Source organism: Exophiala spinifera (assembly GCF_000836115.1).
Source record: "Exophiala spinifera strain CBS 89968 unplaced genomic scaffold supercont1.3, whole genome shotgun sequence".
NCBI classification, from domain to species: Eukaryota; Fungi; Ascomycota; class Eurotiomycetes; order Chaetothyriales; family Herpotrichiellaceae; genus Exophiala; species Exophiala spinifera.
This window is the reverse complement of record NW_015622515.1, coordinates 1,482,717-1,498,613: the sequence shown is the minus strand read 5'-3', so window position 1 is coordinate 1,498,613 and position 15,897 is coordinate 1,482,717. Positions and strand designations below refer to the sequence as shown.

The 15,897-nt window shown below is 51.7% G+C and overlaps 5 protein-coding genes across 5 annotated transcripts; 4 read left to right on the top strand and 1 right to left on the bottom strand.

The window, feature by feature from the left end:
- Positions 1-195: 195 nt before the first annotated feature.
- Positions 196-1,716, top strand: PV08_04290 (uncharacterized protein; the record flags this gene model as incomplete). The annotated part of the gene is made up of 1 exon (XM_016378638.1): positions 196-1,716. The coding sequence occupies one exon, from the start codon at positions 196-198 to the stop codon at positions 1,714-1,716; it is 1,521 nt and encodes a 506-aa protein (XP_016237315.1).
- An 808-nt stretch (positions 1,717-2,524) lies between these two features.
- Positions 2,525-6,984, top strand: PV08_04289 (uncharacterized protein; the record flags this gene model as incomplete). Its single annotated transcript, XM_016378637.1, has 2 exons — positions 2,525-2,684; positions 2,750-6,984. 2 exons carry the CDS (start codon positions 2,525-2,527, stop codon positions 6,982-6,984), a joined length of 4,395 nt encoding a protein of 1,464 aa, XP_016237314.1.
- A 2,009-nt stretch (positions 6,985-8,993) lies between these two features.
- Positions 8,994-10,051, bottom strand: PV08_04288 (uncharacterized protein; the record flags this gene model as incomplete). Its single annotated transcript, XM_016378636.1, has 2 exons — positions 8,994-9,760; positions 9,892-10,051. 2 exons carry the CDS (start codon positions 10,049-10,051, stop codon positions 8,994-8,996), a joined length of 927 nt encoding a protein of 308 aa, XP_016237313.1.
- A 2,720-nt stretch (positions 10,052-12,771) lies between these two features.
- Positions 12,772-13,392, top strand: PV08_04287 (uncharacterized protein; the record flags this gene model as incomplete). Its single annotated transcript, XM_016378635.1, has 2 exons — positions 12,772-12,911; positions 12,981-13,392. 2 exons carry the CDS (start codon positions 12,772-12,774, stop codon positions 13,390-13,392), a joined length of 552 nt encoding a protein of 183 aa, XP_016237312.1.
- Positions 13,393-14,350: 958 nt separating this feature from the next.
- PV08_04286 (40S ribosomal protein S13) lies at positions 14,351-15,194 on the top strand (the record flags this gene model as incomplete). The annotated part of the gene is made up of 4 exons (XM_016378634.1): positions 14,351-14,552; positions 14,628-14,660; positions 14,898-14,944; positions 15,021-15,194. 4 exons carry the CDS (start codon positions 14,351-14,353, stop codon positions 15,192-15,194), a joined length of 456 nt encoding a protein of 151 aa, XP_016237311.1.
- Positions 15,195-15,897: the final 703 nt, after the last annotated feature.

Sequence of the window (15,897 nt, the reverse complement as noted above, 5' to 3'; positions counted from 1 at the left end):
GTGTCGATGATGCGTCCATGACATTGGCTGGTTAAGCACACTTGCCCTCCCGCCGACGTACGTCTTCTTAAACAGCTCATCGGCGTCTTTTCTTATTTTCTTCTCCTTTCTGTAGTCCCCTTTTGTCTGTAGTTTCGCGTATTTCAAGTCAACTGTGTGCCTGAGATTCGGGTGCTGTCTGAAGGCTTTGTGACGATGGCCCCAGGCATTGCCGCAAACGACGCCAATGTCGAAAATGGCCACCACCTGACGAGCCACAGCAATGGGACCAGCATCTGGCAGCCTGTGTCTCTTCCCCAGGACGACGACAACAGCAGCAACCGTCTCCCGCGTGCCCCAATCCATTTGTATTCCACGAGTTTGGACGAAGTTCACGATCTTGTCTGCGTGGGGTTCGGACCCGCGTCACTTGCGATTGCTGTTGCGCTCAACGACCTACTCGATGCGCAGGGTCATGGACGAGATGTCCATGTCAGCCCCAAGGTGCGATTCCTCGAACGACAGAATACGTTCAAATGGCATGCGGGCATGCTGCTACCAGGGGCAAGGATGCAGATTTCTTTCATTAAAGATCTTGCCACGCTTCGGGATCCCTGCAGCTATTTCACCTTTCTCAACTATCTGAAACAGCATAACCGTTTGGTCCAGTTTTCTAACCTGGGGACATTTCTGCCTTCCCGTCTGGAATTTGACGACTATCTCCAATGGGCTGCGTCACACTTCGATGATGTCGTCGAATACGGACAAGATGTCGAATCCATCCATCCGCGAAGACTTGCCGGCACAGACAAATACGACTGTTTCGAAGTGGTCGCTCGTAACCTCTCAACCGGACGCCCTAGCACATTCTTCGCTCGAAACGTGGTTATTGCTGCCGGTGGTCGGGCATCGAGACCCCCCCAATTTCCGACGTATCACGACAAGATTCTACACTCATCGGAATACAACACGAGGATCGAGCAGGTGTTGCCGGATAAGGAACGACCATATCGCATAGCAGTGATGGGCGGTGGTCAGAGCGGCGCCGAAGTCTTCAATGATCTAAAGGCTCGGTACCCCAATGCAAGCACCAGGTTGATCTTCCGCGATACCGCCCTGCGCCCCAGCGACGACTCACCGTTCGTGAACGAAGTCTTCAACCCGGAGGCGGTAGACAATTTTTTCGACCAGCCGGACGACTTCCGCAGCGCGACCCTGAAGAAGAACAAGGCCACGAATTATAGCGTTGTCAGACTGGAGCTGATCGAGAAATTATATGATGACCTTTATCTGCAAGGCATCAAACAGCCGGACCGGACAAAGTGGCAACATCAGATACTGTCTTCGAGAGACATCGTCGAAGTCGTTGATGACAAGGCGACTGGGGGCTTGATACTCACCTTGACCAACTTGGAGCCCCTCAGCAATCGATCAACCGAAAAGGTGCCGGTCGACGCCGTCATCCTGGCAACCGGCTATCGCCGTGACGCTCACATCGACATGCTGCGAGACTGCCAGAGCATTAACGCAAATCGGAACGGTCACTGGCAGCCAGGGCGGGACTATGGGTTGAAGTTGGACCCGCATAGCGTGGATGAGGGGATGGGAATATGGTTACAGGGCTGTAACGAAGGCACTCATGGGCTTTCTGATTCACTGTTATCTATCGTGTCGACCAGGGGCGGGGAATTGGTGGATTCCATCTTTAGCAAAGAGTTGAATCTCAATGGACATTAGATGTTAGTTATAGCTGGTACGATGAAGCGACTTTGCCTTTTTTTTCAGCCCTGGGCGGCAGGGGAGGAGCATGGTCTCTGTCTCAACCCCCCCTTCCCACGATCGAGGTCTGCGCATCTGCATGGGTTCCATGTACGGATGCTCCGGGCAATAGCATCCCACCATTCAGAACCGATGTAATCGCAGGTGCCGCAGATGCACTCAGCGCGACGTGCATACGACATACCTTTTACCGGGCCTTATGGATGCGGAGGTCCAATAAGCGAGTTGGGATAGGGACTCGCCGGAAGAAACGCATTGTCCTTGGGCGCTCCTAGAAGCCACCTCCGCAAAACGTGTGCGAAGGAGAAGCGGAGAAGCCTGTCGCAGCCATGGGTGATACAAGTAGTGGATAGTGGGATTGGTGATGGCAGAGGTGTTGATAGACATGCGACCGGGCGTTCGGGTAAAGGGCCTGGGTATGTAAGGTAGTATAGAGACGTCCTCTCACCTTGGGTCTTGTTTGTTGCTCGACTCGTTCTTCATTACGTCTCTACTCCTACACGACAAGAATATCCGATTGCCTGGCGGGAGATTCCGATGTGCTTGAATCTGACCTTTGGATCCTCTTCGCGCCACCACGAAACTTGTGCCTCGGCATTTGAATTGGCTGGCAGCCGATCATTCCCTTGTTCCACTAGCAACGCAACCGAGAAGCTCTTCCATGCGAGTTTTTGTTCTATCAGACAAGAAAGATTCCTCCTGACCACAGCTCCGCTTTCTTGGTGATCGGAGTATGCAGATATCGGCGCTCAACTGCTAAAGCAACATGAGCCTCAGACACGAGCTCGAGCACCCAAAGAAACGCCGCAGGCGTGAGATTTCACGACGACCATTGTCCGCTCGTTTGGCATTCGATGACAATATCAAGGGCAATGCTGCCTTCGTACCGCAGGAGCTGTGGAATCATCTCGCGGCCGCCGATGATGGTAAGTGTCTGCTCTTTGATAAGACCCGTCTACACAAGCCCATGCTCACGAAGCCGCCGTTCCAGACATTTTCTCTCCCGCGTTCGTAGCCGTCACTCCCTGGTCTCCCTTGCACACCGAGTTGCAGGAGTCAATATGGACGATCCTGCCCGTGCAGCAGAATACCTCACAGCCTGGCCTTGAGTCCACTGAACAATCCGATGTCATCAGACTCGCCCCGACGTCCTTCGCTTGCCAGTCGCTTCTCAAAACTTACGCTGCCATCGATCGCGATCGCCATCCAGGCCATGTTCCCAAGTCGATCGAAGTACGTGTTGTACCAACTAAGCCTCTTAACCTCGATACAATATACGTATCGGTTGAGAAGGATCTACTTCAAAAGGTGGATGACATCCAAGCAAAGTTTGGCGGTGGCTTCCAGTACGGAAAGAACTCGAAAAAGTCCAATATGACAAATGGAATTTTGCAAAATGTGCCTGCACATATGTCTCGTATGACGGCTCTTGTGCGAGAAGCCCTGTCTCAGATACCCATCGTTCACTCCGGGGATGTGTTTGCCTTGCCACTTCCCGCCCACCCAATTACCCATGTCCGGCCGGCGCCTGCCATCGTTGTGGACTGTGAGCCTGTCTCCCAAGGACGAATATCCGAGAAGACCAAGATAGTCTTGATTCAAACCGGGTCGTCCCAAGAGAAGGCTCTGAAGAAACTGGCACCAGTTCAGCCCATCATTGAGGAATCTCTCGAAGATACCGCAGAGGACACCTCAAACGATCAGTTCTTCTCTGCTGCGGAGGAAGGACAGACAGAAACCGGGTCTGACGTTGGTGATGTATCTGACGAGCACTCTGAAAGCGACGATGCGACACAAGAGAACAGCGATGAGGATTCGGACTCCATGGATGACATGATCTCACTCAGTGCACCAGGACTGCCTCCGCAACAGGCCGGAACATTGTCAGCCATGACAGCTGCGACGCCACGAGCGGGGGGGAAAAGGGCCAGTGGGATGCATACTCCTGGTTCTTTATACTCCAGTTTCACTTCGACTACCGCAAGGGCGGGCAATCGACCAGGAAAAGTCTTCCGGACCGAGGCTTTACTGCGTAAAGTCCCAGTCGATTTGATGCATCCAAAACCTAATCTAGATGAGGACGAAGAGTCCTTTGTTTTCATTGACACGAGCATTTTGGCCAAAATCGGGTGCTTCTCTGGCGATTGGGTGAGGATCGAAGTGGCCAAAAATGTTAGTCTGCATGGCTTTGCGCCTTCGGTCATGAAGTCTCTCAGCGGTCTTGCAGGCGAAGAAGAGTCGGACTGGCGCACGGTCAGGATCTTCGGCATTTCAGGCCTATCAAACCAGCAGCCACGATATGCGGTCGACAAAAGGGGTGACAGAAGGTCGAGTCTTTCCCAACGAGATCTAACGATGCCTCTGTCACCAGCCATCTACCTCTCGCCGATCTTGCTCGCCAATTTGAGTAATGCGCAGTTTGTGAAAGTAGGGGCTTTGCCATCCCCTTCTAGGACGTCACAACTGCCTCGATCTGGAACTCCCAAATCCCCCCCATTTGCCAAAGAAGTGCAATTCTCAAAGATTGCCGACCCGGTAACGACCAATCCATCCTTACAATCCACACTGTTCTCCTCCCTCAAGCATTATTTAGAATCCAGAAAGCGGAAGTTAAAGAAGGGAGATCTAATCGCCGTACCGGTGGATCAAGAGTTGGGAAAAGTCACCTCCTCCCCGGGATCGGACGAGAAGGAAGGAGACGATGAAACTATCGCAAAGCTTAACGCTCCTAGTCCATCTGGATCTCGTCGCTTCGCATTGGCTTGGTTTTGTGTCGAGTCAATTGAAGTCGAACAGGTTGATGGAGCTCTCAGCCGTGACGACAATGCATGGGGTGGCGTTGCGACGCTTGATAGCTCTCTTGCCCATGTTTCACAGAGCGGCAACAGTCTTCGATCTGTGTCATATTCGACTGATACTTGGAGCCGTTATTGGTTTGGGATACAGAAGCTTAGGCGTGGAGTCATGCATAGAGTCGACCACATTGCCACAGCGGCCGATATTCCATCCTCGGAGAGGCTCCCCTTGGAGAAGAAATTGTCGGGTCTTATGTCGGCTGCTGTGAGCAATCGTGCAGTTAGCCTGGGTCTTCCGCCTCTCGTGATACTTCTTCACTCGACACAACGACAATCAGGCAAATCCTACATTGCCAATTCAGCTTGTTCAGCCACGGGACTGCATACTTTTCCCATCTCTGCGCACGATCTACTTTCAGAGAATGCTTCCACAACTGGTGGTGGTGATGTCAAGACTGAGGCCTTGCTGAGGACGCGCACCGAACGGGCTCTATCTGGAGGGTCCCAACAGACTGCACTATTGATCCAACATATCGATGCTTTGACTGCGGATCGAATGGTGCCCACCCTTCAAGAGATCATATCTTGGTCTCGCGTTCTCATTGCCACGACATCCAAAATTGACGATGTACCTCAAGGCATCCGAAGTCTTTTCTCACATGAGTTCGAGGTCACCGCACCAGACGAAGCTGCAAGAGAGATCATTCTACGAAATACCTGTGTCGCTGTCTCTACGCCTCTGTCGAGTACTGTCAATCTCAAAACTGTCGCTCTGCAAACCGCTGCACTCGTCGCCGGCGACCTTGTTGACGTCGTCAATCGTGCTTCACTTGCGCGACTATCCCGACTTCTATCGCTTGCAGAAACTCAGTCCTGCGGTCTCTCGGATATCTACATCGCGGGGGGTGATGCTGCTGCATATCTTCTCTCTGTTGACTTTGGCAGTGCCATTGCTGCCGCTCGATCGACCTTCTCCGACGCAATTGGTGCACCCAAGATCCCGACAGTCACGTGGGCCGATGTTGGTGGACTATCTTCGCAGAAAGATGCCATCATGGAGACAATTTCTCTCCCCCTTACACATCCAGAACTGTTTGCAAATGGCATTCGGAAACGATCTGGAATATTATTCTACGGTCCTCCTGGAACTGGAAAGACCTTACTTGCCAAGGCGATCGCCACAGAATTCAGTCTCAACTTCTTTAGCGTCAAAGGACCTGAGCTGCTGAACATGTACATTGGTGAGTCTGAAGCAAATGTGCGTCGAGTCTTTCAGCGTGCCAGAGATGCGCGCCCCTGTGTCGTCTTCTTTGACGAACTTGACTCAGTGGCTCCCAAACGTGGAAACCAAGGCGATAGCGGTGGGGTCATGGACCGCATTGTGTCCCAACTCCTTGCCGAGCTGGATGGGATGTCAAGTGGTGGCGGTGGAGACGATGAAGACGGCAAGACATCGTCAAACGCAGGAGGTGTCTTCGTCGTCGGTGCTACCAACAGACCTGATCTTCTCGATCCAGCTTTACTTCGACCTGGCCGATTCGACAAGATGCTGTACCTCGGAGTGGCGGACTCACATGATCAACAACTAACCATACTCAAAGCACTGACGCGCAAGTTTACTCTCGCCCCAGATGTGGACCTCTTGCGTGTTGCCAAACGCCTACCGTTTACATACACCGGTGCTGATCTGTATGCATTATGCAGCGACGCCATGCTCAAAGCCATCACACGGAAGACGCACGCTGTCGATGAAAAGGTTCAACAGATCAGCAAAGCGCGCGGAGAGCCCATCAGTACAGGCTACTTCTTTGACCATCTGGCCACGTCCGAGGACGTGCAGGTTGTTGTGGCCGAGGAGGACTTCACTGCTGCGCAGAACGAGCTCGTTGGCAGTGTGAGCAAGAAAGAATTGGAGCATTTTGAACGGATTCGTGGGTTGTTTGAGGAGCAAGACATTACCGTTGGCACCAAAGGTGGGAACGAGACCAACGGCGTTCCTACAGGGGCCAAAAAGGCAGAAGAAGCGAAATTACCTTTGCGGTCGGCTCAACGTCCATCTACCACGGCCCCGGCTAGAGAGGGTCAGTCTCAAGATTTTGGACAGGATGTGCAGCAGACACTACCAAGCAAGGGGAAGGGAAAGCAAAAACCGAATGCGACGTCGAACATCATCATCCCTCCTGCAAACACGAACACTTACAAGCACGCCACGAGAATTGGCAATCCTGATTCTCGCAATTCTTCCGATGCAGATGATGATTATGGAGTGAGCATGGCTCATCTGAATGGATCAACTGTCAATGGTAACAGTTGTGGTGATATCAAAGGCAAGGGAAAGAGTAGAGGGGATGAAAACCTGACACCCACGAGCATCCCGGACGGATTTCACAACGACGTGGAAGGTGACGACGAGGGTTTATATGACGAGTAAAAGTTATGTGATGCAAAGACATGACCATTATCGAGTTTATGTGGAGCGATGATGCCGCGCATTAAGCTTCGCCTTTCACCCTGCACTGGGATCCTTTTGCAATCCGAGACTGTTCGATAGGCTGAGTGGGAGAAAAAGAGAGAACTACAAGTCGAGTCTGGGTATATGTGTGGGGGTGCTGTTATCGTGCTGTCTGTGCAAAACAAAGGAGGGAAAAGTTCTGAGAACCCTAGCTAGTACACGTCAATTCATTCGAATTTACTTGAACAGAACTCAATTCCGGAGACCGGCCATCTATACTGTTCTTGTCATGTTGTTGTCTCACCATGGTGTACGTTGTACATACAAGCGGACAGGACTACTCGTACTAGATTGACAGTTTCTCTGAAGTTTAACTCTCCGCAGACGAGACTCACTACCGAGACCTCATCCCCCTGCCGTCGGGCCAGTTGGTCCGTGCTGCTGTCGGGGTCGGGCATATTACATACGTTCTTCGAATCAGAGACACGACGCACACTTTCAACCCCGTTTGGGGCCAACGAAGAACCCTAGCTTGTCCAGAGAGACCGATGTGTGTGTGTGTGTGTGACTTTGCATCTTCTTGTATTTCCGGTTCACAGTTTGACAGTCTCGCCGCCATGATTTCGCTTAACGAGACCGGGACCCAAACTCTTTTCAGGTATGTCCTGCCGGTGCCCGGATACTCCGTGTGTGTGTGTGCGTGTGCTCGTACGATCGGTCGGTCCCTCGGTAGTCGGTGGCCTGTAGGTGGTCGAACGGAGACTGAGTTTGCCCAGGGTGCAGGTGCAGACTACGAGGAGTAACGCACTGGACAGATTGACTCTATGTACCCCGAGAGGGTCCTGAGCATTGTGACGGTGACAGAGTCCAGAAAACGCCCGAGGCTAGGTCTGGTAGCGGCCCAAGGGCCGTAGTACACTATAGTAAGTCATGGTATAGTACCAAAAGGTGGACCGAATACTTTTGTTTGTTGCATCGACACGAAGAACAAATCGGCATCCCAGTTTCCTCCTCTTGACATTCTCTAGGTTAGAAAACGGCGAGGTCGTCTCCGCCCCCCTTTCTTGTCTTGAACAGCTGGGCTGCCTGCGGTAAGGGGCCCAATGAAACTCTGATATCAAATGTGTAGATAGTATATTCAGTCTACCTACCTGGCAGTGTCGTCCCTACCATCATCCATCGCCGATTACATACCTATATACCAAGCAAGTCATGATCATAAGCTCAGATCATATCTAATATGCCATACTACCTAGTTAGAACATATCAGATAAAAGAAAGAAAAACAAGGCCAAAATGGACTTCATCATGGCCAGCAGAAAAGAATAACCCCGAGGACAAACCCAGTCCAGCCCGGTCCAGCCTAATCTTCCTTCTAACATGCCGGACTTAGAATTAATAACGCCTTCATCTGTTGCATGAATTGCTGTTTTCTTCGTTTCTCCCGCTTTTGTTGAGTTAGAGGAAAAGCCGCCCAACCCCCGAAAATATCAAACATGTATTAAAAAGCCGTATGCTTCATTTCCAACCACTCTAAAGCTGTACGAATTCTTTTGGTCCCTCATGAAATAAACTGGATGCGAAAAGAGGTCCTGTCCTGCAGTCGTGACTCGTCTCGGCAAAGGAAAAGTAGAAATACAGGGAATAATGATGAGTAAAAAAACGGCACAGGTTTTGGTTGTGCGCAAGCTCGTATTCTCTCCCGCAAGAGAGCCATTAATGCGATTAAAGTGAGTTCGTAGGCAGTTCAAGGAGGGGGCCTCCTGTAGGTAAAAATGTGATGGCAAAGAGTGCAATGTGACAAGTTTTTGGCCACCCATTGGTCTGTCTGTCCGTCCGTCGTAACCATGGGTATCATCGAGCATATCCATATGGGTATTCTAAGGTCGTAGCTCGTACAAAGAAGGTAATGTTGCGTGTAGATAGTAGGAGGGATATTTCGGGGATGTAGAATTGACCCATATAACAAGGGAAAACCGTGTCCATAGTCACACTGAAGCCGGTCCAGATTGTTGATCGCCTGGTGACTGCACGGCTAGTCGTTCGAGATTCGGGCTCTGCTCTTGTTTTATGTCGCGTGCTAAAGCAGCCACGGCCTGAGCTCGCTCAGTGGACCTGTGCAAAAGTCTGTCGGATGGACTTTGAGCGGCCTCTGTGCTCCTCTCACCCGCAGACTCTTCTGGTGATGCCCTGGAGAATGCAGGGCGGGAAGAAGGGTGCTCGTCGACATCTCCCCTGAGCCTCGGCCTTCGCTTGCCACTAGAACTCCCTTCGTTTGGTTCAGTACGTTGCACATCCGGGGTTTGTAGAGTTGGGGATGTTGCCGGGAGTGTGTCTGCGGGCACAGCAGGAGTCTCAGAAGACCTGGGCTTCTTCGCTGGGCGCCTTTTGGGTTCATAGGTCTGACCGACCAAAGCAAGTCTCCTTTCGCGTTCTTCGACCTCTTCCTTCGTAGGACGACCACGCTTCTTGCGTCTTTCTATCCCTTGGTCAGGCGCGTACGGACCGAGAATGGTAAAGCCCTCAGTCGCAGTGGTAGACGCCATGGGTGAATCCGTGGAACGTGGAGGTCGGGGTTTTATGCTACGATGTGTTGGTGGTGGAGGTTCTTGCCCCGACGCTGACCTTCCTTGCATCGCATGAGGATCGAATAGCTGAGGAGCAAAGGTTGGTACAGCAATAGACGGGAAGGAGTGACGTCCGGAGCCACCCAGCATGTCTTCGAATGCTTTGCGACAAGCATTTAGGGAGCGGCCTACGAACGCGTTAGCCCTCACTATCACGAGATGCTTCGGAGAGTTGGCAACATCTTGACGCGACAGGGAAAGCAGAGCAGAATGAACCTTCTCCAAATGCGCGCAGGTCGCCTTCCATCGTACTACATACCTGGTGGCAAAGTAATGTCGTTCCACATAGGCATGAGAGCATTGCTGTTTATGCTGTGTAGCAGAATCGCAGGAACGTCCACTCCAGCGCCCTCGAGAATACTCGTCAACAAAGCCACTTTTTCGGCATTTGACCAGGGACCGTTGAGCAGATTTGACATCGGGAGAGGTGGGAGGGCAGCGCAAAACGGCTGTCTGAGCGAACGGGCGGCATGTGCCTGATTTTAGACGAGTCAGGGCCAGTATATGGCACCGAGGCGTTCGTTCATCTAGGGAGCGAGGGAGCAGTGAATTATACGGTAGACTCGACGTTTTGAGCGAAACGAAAGGCAAAGGGTCAGTCGGATGTTGTCTTCTGGGGGCCTTTTCTGAACGATAGATTGGTCGCTCTCAGCGCAAGAAATGAGAACAAAAATTCCTGGTCCAGCTCGTTCGAGGCGCAGAGGAAGTGATCAGCCGTTTACGACGAGCCACTGGGCACAGGACACTGGCAGATGATCAGGAGGTGCGGATAGGCCAACGTAGGCCGCAGCTGCAAGACATGCAACGGCGCGCTGTGAGTGGCCGGGTCGCGGCCATGAAGGAGGGTTTGGGATCTGAGGGTTGTCTGAGGCAAGGTTCCCGTCCGGAGGCAGCTGCGTGCAGGACGATTTTCTGGGTCATGGGAGATTTCAGTCATGAGCTGTTCGGCGCTCGCAGCTGCAGCATACAAAGCTAGAGCGGGTTGGTGGATGCGGGCGTCGAGGTGGTAGTGGTTGGAATGGAGCTGCACGAGCATGTCAATGGTCAAGATTCTGTCTCCTGCAGCGTCCCAGTGTCTTTCAGGCTTAGCCGGCGAGGTCTTGGTGCTGTTGGTTCATGCTGCGCAGAAATTAAACGGAGCGGGTTGACGATACTTTTTCCAGCAGGCAAGCAGGAGCTCCGTTCCCCTGCAGCACGCCGCAGATTGCGAGAGATTGTTCGGGCGCATGGTTCGCCTGGCGAAAAGAAGATACAGAATGAGCGAGGGCGTCGAGCATGGGCGCCGAGAGGCTCGCGAATCGTTGCAGGAGGGTTATTTTTTGATAGAGGAGAGTGGGTTCGAGGGGGGAGGCTTCTCCCAATAGCGGCGCAACCCGTTGGGGGGGCCCAGGGTCGAATAGGAGGCTGGAAACGCGTGTTTGGGCGTCCCCCGCCGCCGAATCAAAGCCCATAACATGCCCAAGCTTCAGTGCCCCAGCTGTGATCTCTCTCAAGCCTCACCCACCCATGCCTCCATCACCACCTCAATCACCACCGCCTCGACGCGTGCTGGCCAACGGCTTTGCCCAGAGCGCCGGACTCCCTGTTGCACCTCAGCCTTGTCTATACAGAAGACACAACAACATGCATCGACCCAGACATGGCGGCGGGCGGCGGGAGCAAACTGTGTAGCCTGTTCCCAGCTACTCTGCCGTCTCTCTATTAGGGCGCAGTCTCCGGAGGCAAAAGCACGACGGTACCTAGGTAGGTGTCGAGAATGTGCTTTTTTTTGACTTCCGCCTCTTCCTCCTCCGCCATCATATCTCCGCCGAGTGCTGTCTCGCTCAGCAAGACACCCGCAGCTTATATAGACATCCTCGCGCTCTGACCGCTCCTTGCCGTTAGCTTTCGGCTACGCCAAAGCCGCCAGCGCATCCCGATGACGATATCGGGCAGTGATGCAGGACCACGTTGCACCCTACACGAGCTTCGCATCTTTCGAAGACGGGAGCTAAAAGCATGTTCGCCTCACTATAGTCAGCCTTCACACAATTCGACAGATACGCTAACATACTCGCCGGCGGGATTCCGCACCTCTTTACGGTCAGGTGCCCGATGACTCGCAGTCGCTTGTTCTGCTGCACCAGTTACCATGTCGGAGATCTGCTTCGTGAAGGGACGATTGCTACTTGCCACCAGTACCACTCCGACACGTGGCGACAGCTTATGGGTTCACTACAGAAGCTCTTATAGAGCAACCCTTTGCCTTTTTACCTGCCTAAGGTATCCGACGATCCGACTGTCCTGCCGTCAAATTGTGTGTTATAGAAAATGAAGGCGGGACATTGTGACACAAACATGAAACAGCAGCCTTTCAGGCTCGTCACCTGCTTGACATATCCTCGAGAAAGAAAACACTTTGACCTAAGCTGGCCATTGCTATGAGGTTGGGGCATTAAAGGTAGGTGTGGAAAGGTTGAGAGGAGAAAGTCTTTCAGGCAAACTACCGAAACGTGAGAAATGCTTCTTTGATGACTGGAAACCCCAGAAACTGACACCATTTCAGAGATCGAATTAACATGTATAACAGAATCAATCGCATTCGGGCTTCAAAACGTCGGAGGCATATGGAAGACCTGCTTACTGATGCTCTTGCTTCCCAAGTTTGAGTGGCTGAAACACCCAACTGCGACAAGACCTGAACCTGTTACTTCACAGAAACACTGTCACTCACAGTCAAGACAAAATAACTATGCACCATCACCGGTACATGAGCCTCTATCGTCTATGTTTCCGCACGTTTGTAGCATTTTGCTCTCGGAATGTGCCTTTCCCAATGCATGCCTCCTGTTCAAGACAAGTCTACCTAGGGTTGGCCCACAAGCTGTTTTGAGGATCAGTCTGTATCGATACAAGGAGTCTCTGCAGCTGGATAATCTCTCCAGAAACTATCAATAGGTAACAGGTTGATGACTGCGATAGAAGTTGCTTGACCTTGGTCGCTGCCGTGAGTGCCTTGATCACGTGCAACCCCGGCAAAGCTTCCCAAGCAATATAGAGAGTAAACAACTGTTAGAGACATGCCCCAAGTGCTACCACATTTACACTGTCTGGTGACTTTAATCTTGGTGGGAATATTGGTCACATACCAGAGTCCGACATGTCGCAATCTGCGCCTAGTGTACCGTCTGTCGTCGTGAATTCCCAAACCAGCAGGCAGCAAGTCCCACTCAGAGACTACCTCAATGCGCGTGTTGCGCCCTTCTTGAAGAAAGCCATCACTGAAAGTCTGGGCGTTGAGTACGTAGCAGTCTACAGAGGCCATTGCGCCGATGTCAATAGCCTTACTGACCAAACTTCACCGTATAGAGCAGAGTTTCCACTGCAATGGCTGGGAGAATGCCTCATCCATCAATCGATCCTGTATGAGGGGAATCCTGACCGAACAAACATTCGCGAGCGCTTCCAGTACAAATTCGAAGACCCACAACCTCCAGAGCAGTCTGCCCAGGCCCAGGCCCAGCAAGAGCCACCCCAAGCGCCTCCGGAATCTGTGCCAGAGGCAGCTCAGCCGGAGGTGCCTCCTCAAGCGCAATCAGAGGCTACGATGACCGAGGACGTTCCCATCGCCGGACAGGAGGCTTCAACCGTATCGGAAGTACCCACGGAACCTACGATCTCAACAGCGGAGGCTCCTGTCGTGAATGGAACCTCAGGGCTAGACACTGCGACCCCAGGAGACCCAAAAGATGATGATACAGAGATGGGAGGAACATCATGAGAACGAGGAACGCATTGTTTTTACGGGCATATAGCGACGGCGTTTGGCTTTTAGGAAAAGGGACTGGACACAAAAAATCCACAACATCGATACCCCTGGGTGGCTGGAAGGATTCCCACTACGGTTCTGGAACTGCTATTGGAATGAAGCTCAGAAGATGCCCGAACTACAGGTAGACTCAAGAACCAAACCTCGTGGCTTGACTTGCACGAGGCATGCGAAAGGAAAGCTGATTTCCGGAAGTGTCATAGCTCTACGAAGTAAGGCAACAAACCAAAATCAAAATTCAATGGGATATTATAGTCAGTCAAACCGGCCTATGTCGTGCAAAAGTTAGCATACATCTCGGTGCAGACACTCGGAACTTTGCAGCAGCTTGAGGCAGGTATAACCAAATCAGAAGTCCATTTAGATCATCGAAGAAGACCAATTTTGCAACCGGTCTCTTCTGACATAAGAGGTACCAGAAATATTGAATATTTTGTGTTGTTTGTCATCATGGAAAGAAAAGTGCATGAGGGAATTGGAGAGTGTACATGGACAAAGCAAAAGGTACGTACCCGGATCAACCCTGGGAAGGCGTTGGCATGGACGCAAGTCGTGGAGAGCGGACGGTGAAAGTGCCAGTGTAAATGTAGCATGTTAAAGCTGGAGAAACCCGACATGGCCCAACTCCATTTTCGTGCTCACTGTGAAGATGCTGCGCTGTGCAAAAGAAAGCAGAAGAGATTAAATAAATCCTTGTCTGGAGGGAGAACTCAGGCTTAATTTTATTAGAGGTAGTTTGTCGAGGCAAGTTTGAAAAAAAGTTCCCGGGTTCGGGCTCTGGGCCGCCAAGACCCACGTTCTTGGCACTCGGCACAAGTCACACCTTTTCTTTTCCAGCAACCCTGCGGAGAATTGATCGCATAACGACGAGGACGAAGGAAGTGATTCTCGACAATCGACAACAGCAGCCATGGGTCGTCTTCACAGCAAAGGAAAGGGTATCAGCGCCTCGGCCATCCCGTACTCGCGATCCGTGCCCACCTGGTTCAAGAGCACCCCCGAGACCGTCGTCGAGAACATCTGCAAACTCGCCAGAAAGGGTGCGACTCCTTCTCAGATTGGTGTTGTCCTGCGAGACAGCCATGGCGTTGCCCAGGTCAAGGTCGTCACCGGTAAGAACCACATCGCCTCGGGTCGCCAGGGAGTGTTTTGGGAATCGCCTTTCGCTGACGATTTTTGACGCACAGGTAACAAGATCCTGAGAATCCTCAAGTCCAACGGTATGCGCAACCCTCAACTCATCCCTACGTGAAAGAGAAGGAAACAAAAGAGGGTCCGAACAAGGCAATCAAAATGAGCATCAATACCGAATGACGGTCAAACTTTTTTTTTGGCTTGAGAGAAATTGGGAAAAATGGACATTCCTACATTCTTTCTCCGCCATCATGTGGAAAAAAGAATTGGCACACCAGAGCCTCTGAATTTTGGTCCATGAGACTGACAGAGTGACAAAATAGGTCTTGCCCCCGAAGTCCCAGAAGACCTGTACATGTTGATCAAGAAGGTATGTTACAACAAAGCCCAATGCATATCCAGCGTCCGGTCGGTTATACGATGATTGACATTTTTGTGTTCACTAGGCTGTCGCCGTCCGCAAGCACCTCGAGCGCAACCGCAAGGACAAGGACTCCAAGTTCCGCCTCATTCTCATCGAATCCAGAATCCACCGTCTGAGCAGATACTACAAGACCGTCGGTGTCCTGCAACCCAACTGGAAGTACGAGAGCGCCACCGCAAGCACCCTGGTCGCATAGACGTTGTGCCGTTCCAAGTCATTACGGGTTAAAAATGTGTCGGCATGAGCCGTGCGTCGACCAGGCTACGCATTTTCAGGGAGCGTGAGGACTGGGGAGGTACTGAAGATGGGGCTGTTCTCATGCATCCAGACTACGCAGACCCCGTCGTGGGCAATCAGCCGTATCCGGAGCGTTTCATGGTCAATTGGCTCAAAAAGATCAATAGATGAGGCAGCTTATGCTCAATGTTATGATATGCATGCCACCCAGGCGACTTTTTCTTTCTTTCTTGTTTCCTTCCACAGAGGTCATTGACTTCAACGGCAATCAAGTACTACAAGAACTCTAGTTTGCGTGATTGATCTTCGTTGTCCTGTCCCTTTGTGCCATCACACCAAATGAATAGAGTACAAAGCAAAAACAGTCATGAATTGCCTGGCATCCAGTTACCAGCCATGTTCGTATCGACCAACTCGATCGACTATCGCCCATTCTACCTATCCCAATGCTATGATGGTTTGTCTGCCACACATAGATACCCAATCTCATAGGCCTCACCAATGTCGCGATTGATCGATCGGATGTGCTAATGACTCGACATATCCTGGATCCAGCAATATCAAAGCTTAAACATATTTCCTGAACCCGCTTTCATGATGCACCTCGGTAGTGAGGTGTACAATTTTGACCTCCTGCATGCTGAAATGCGCACCGACCCAGT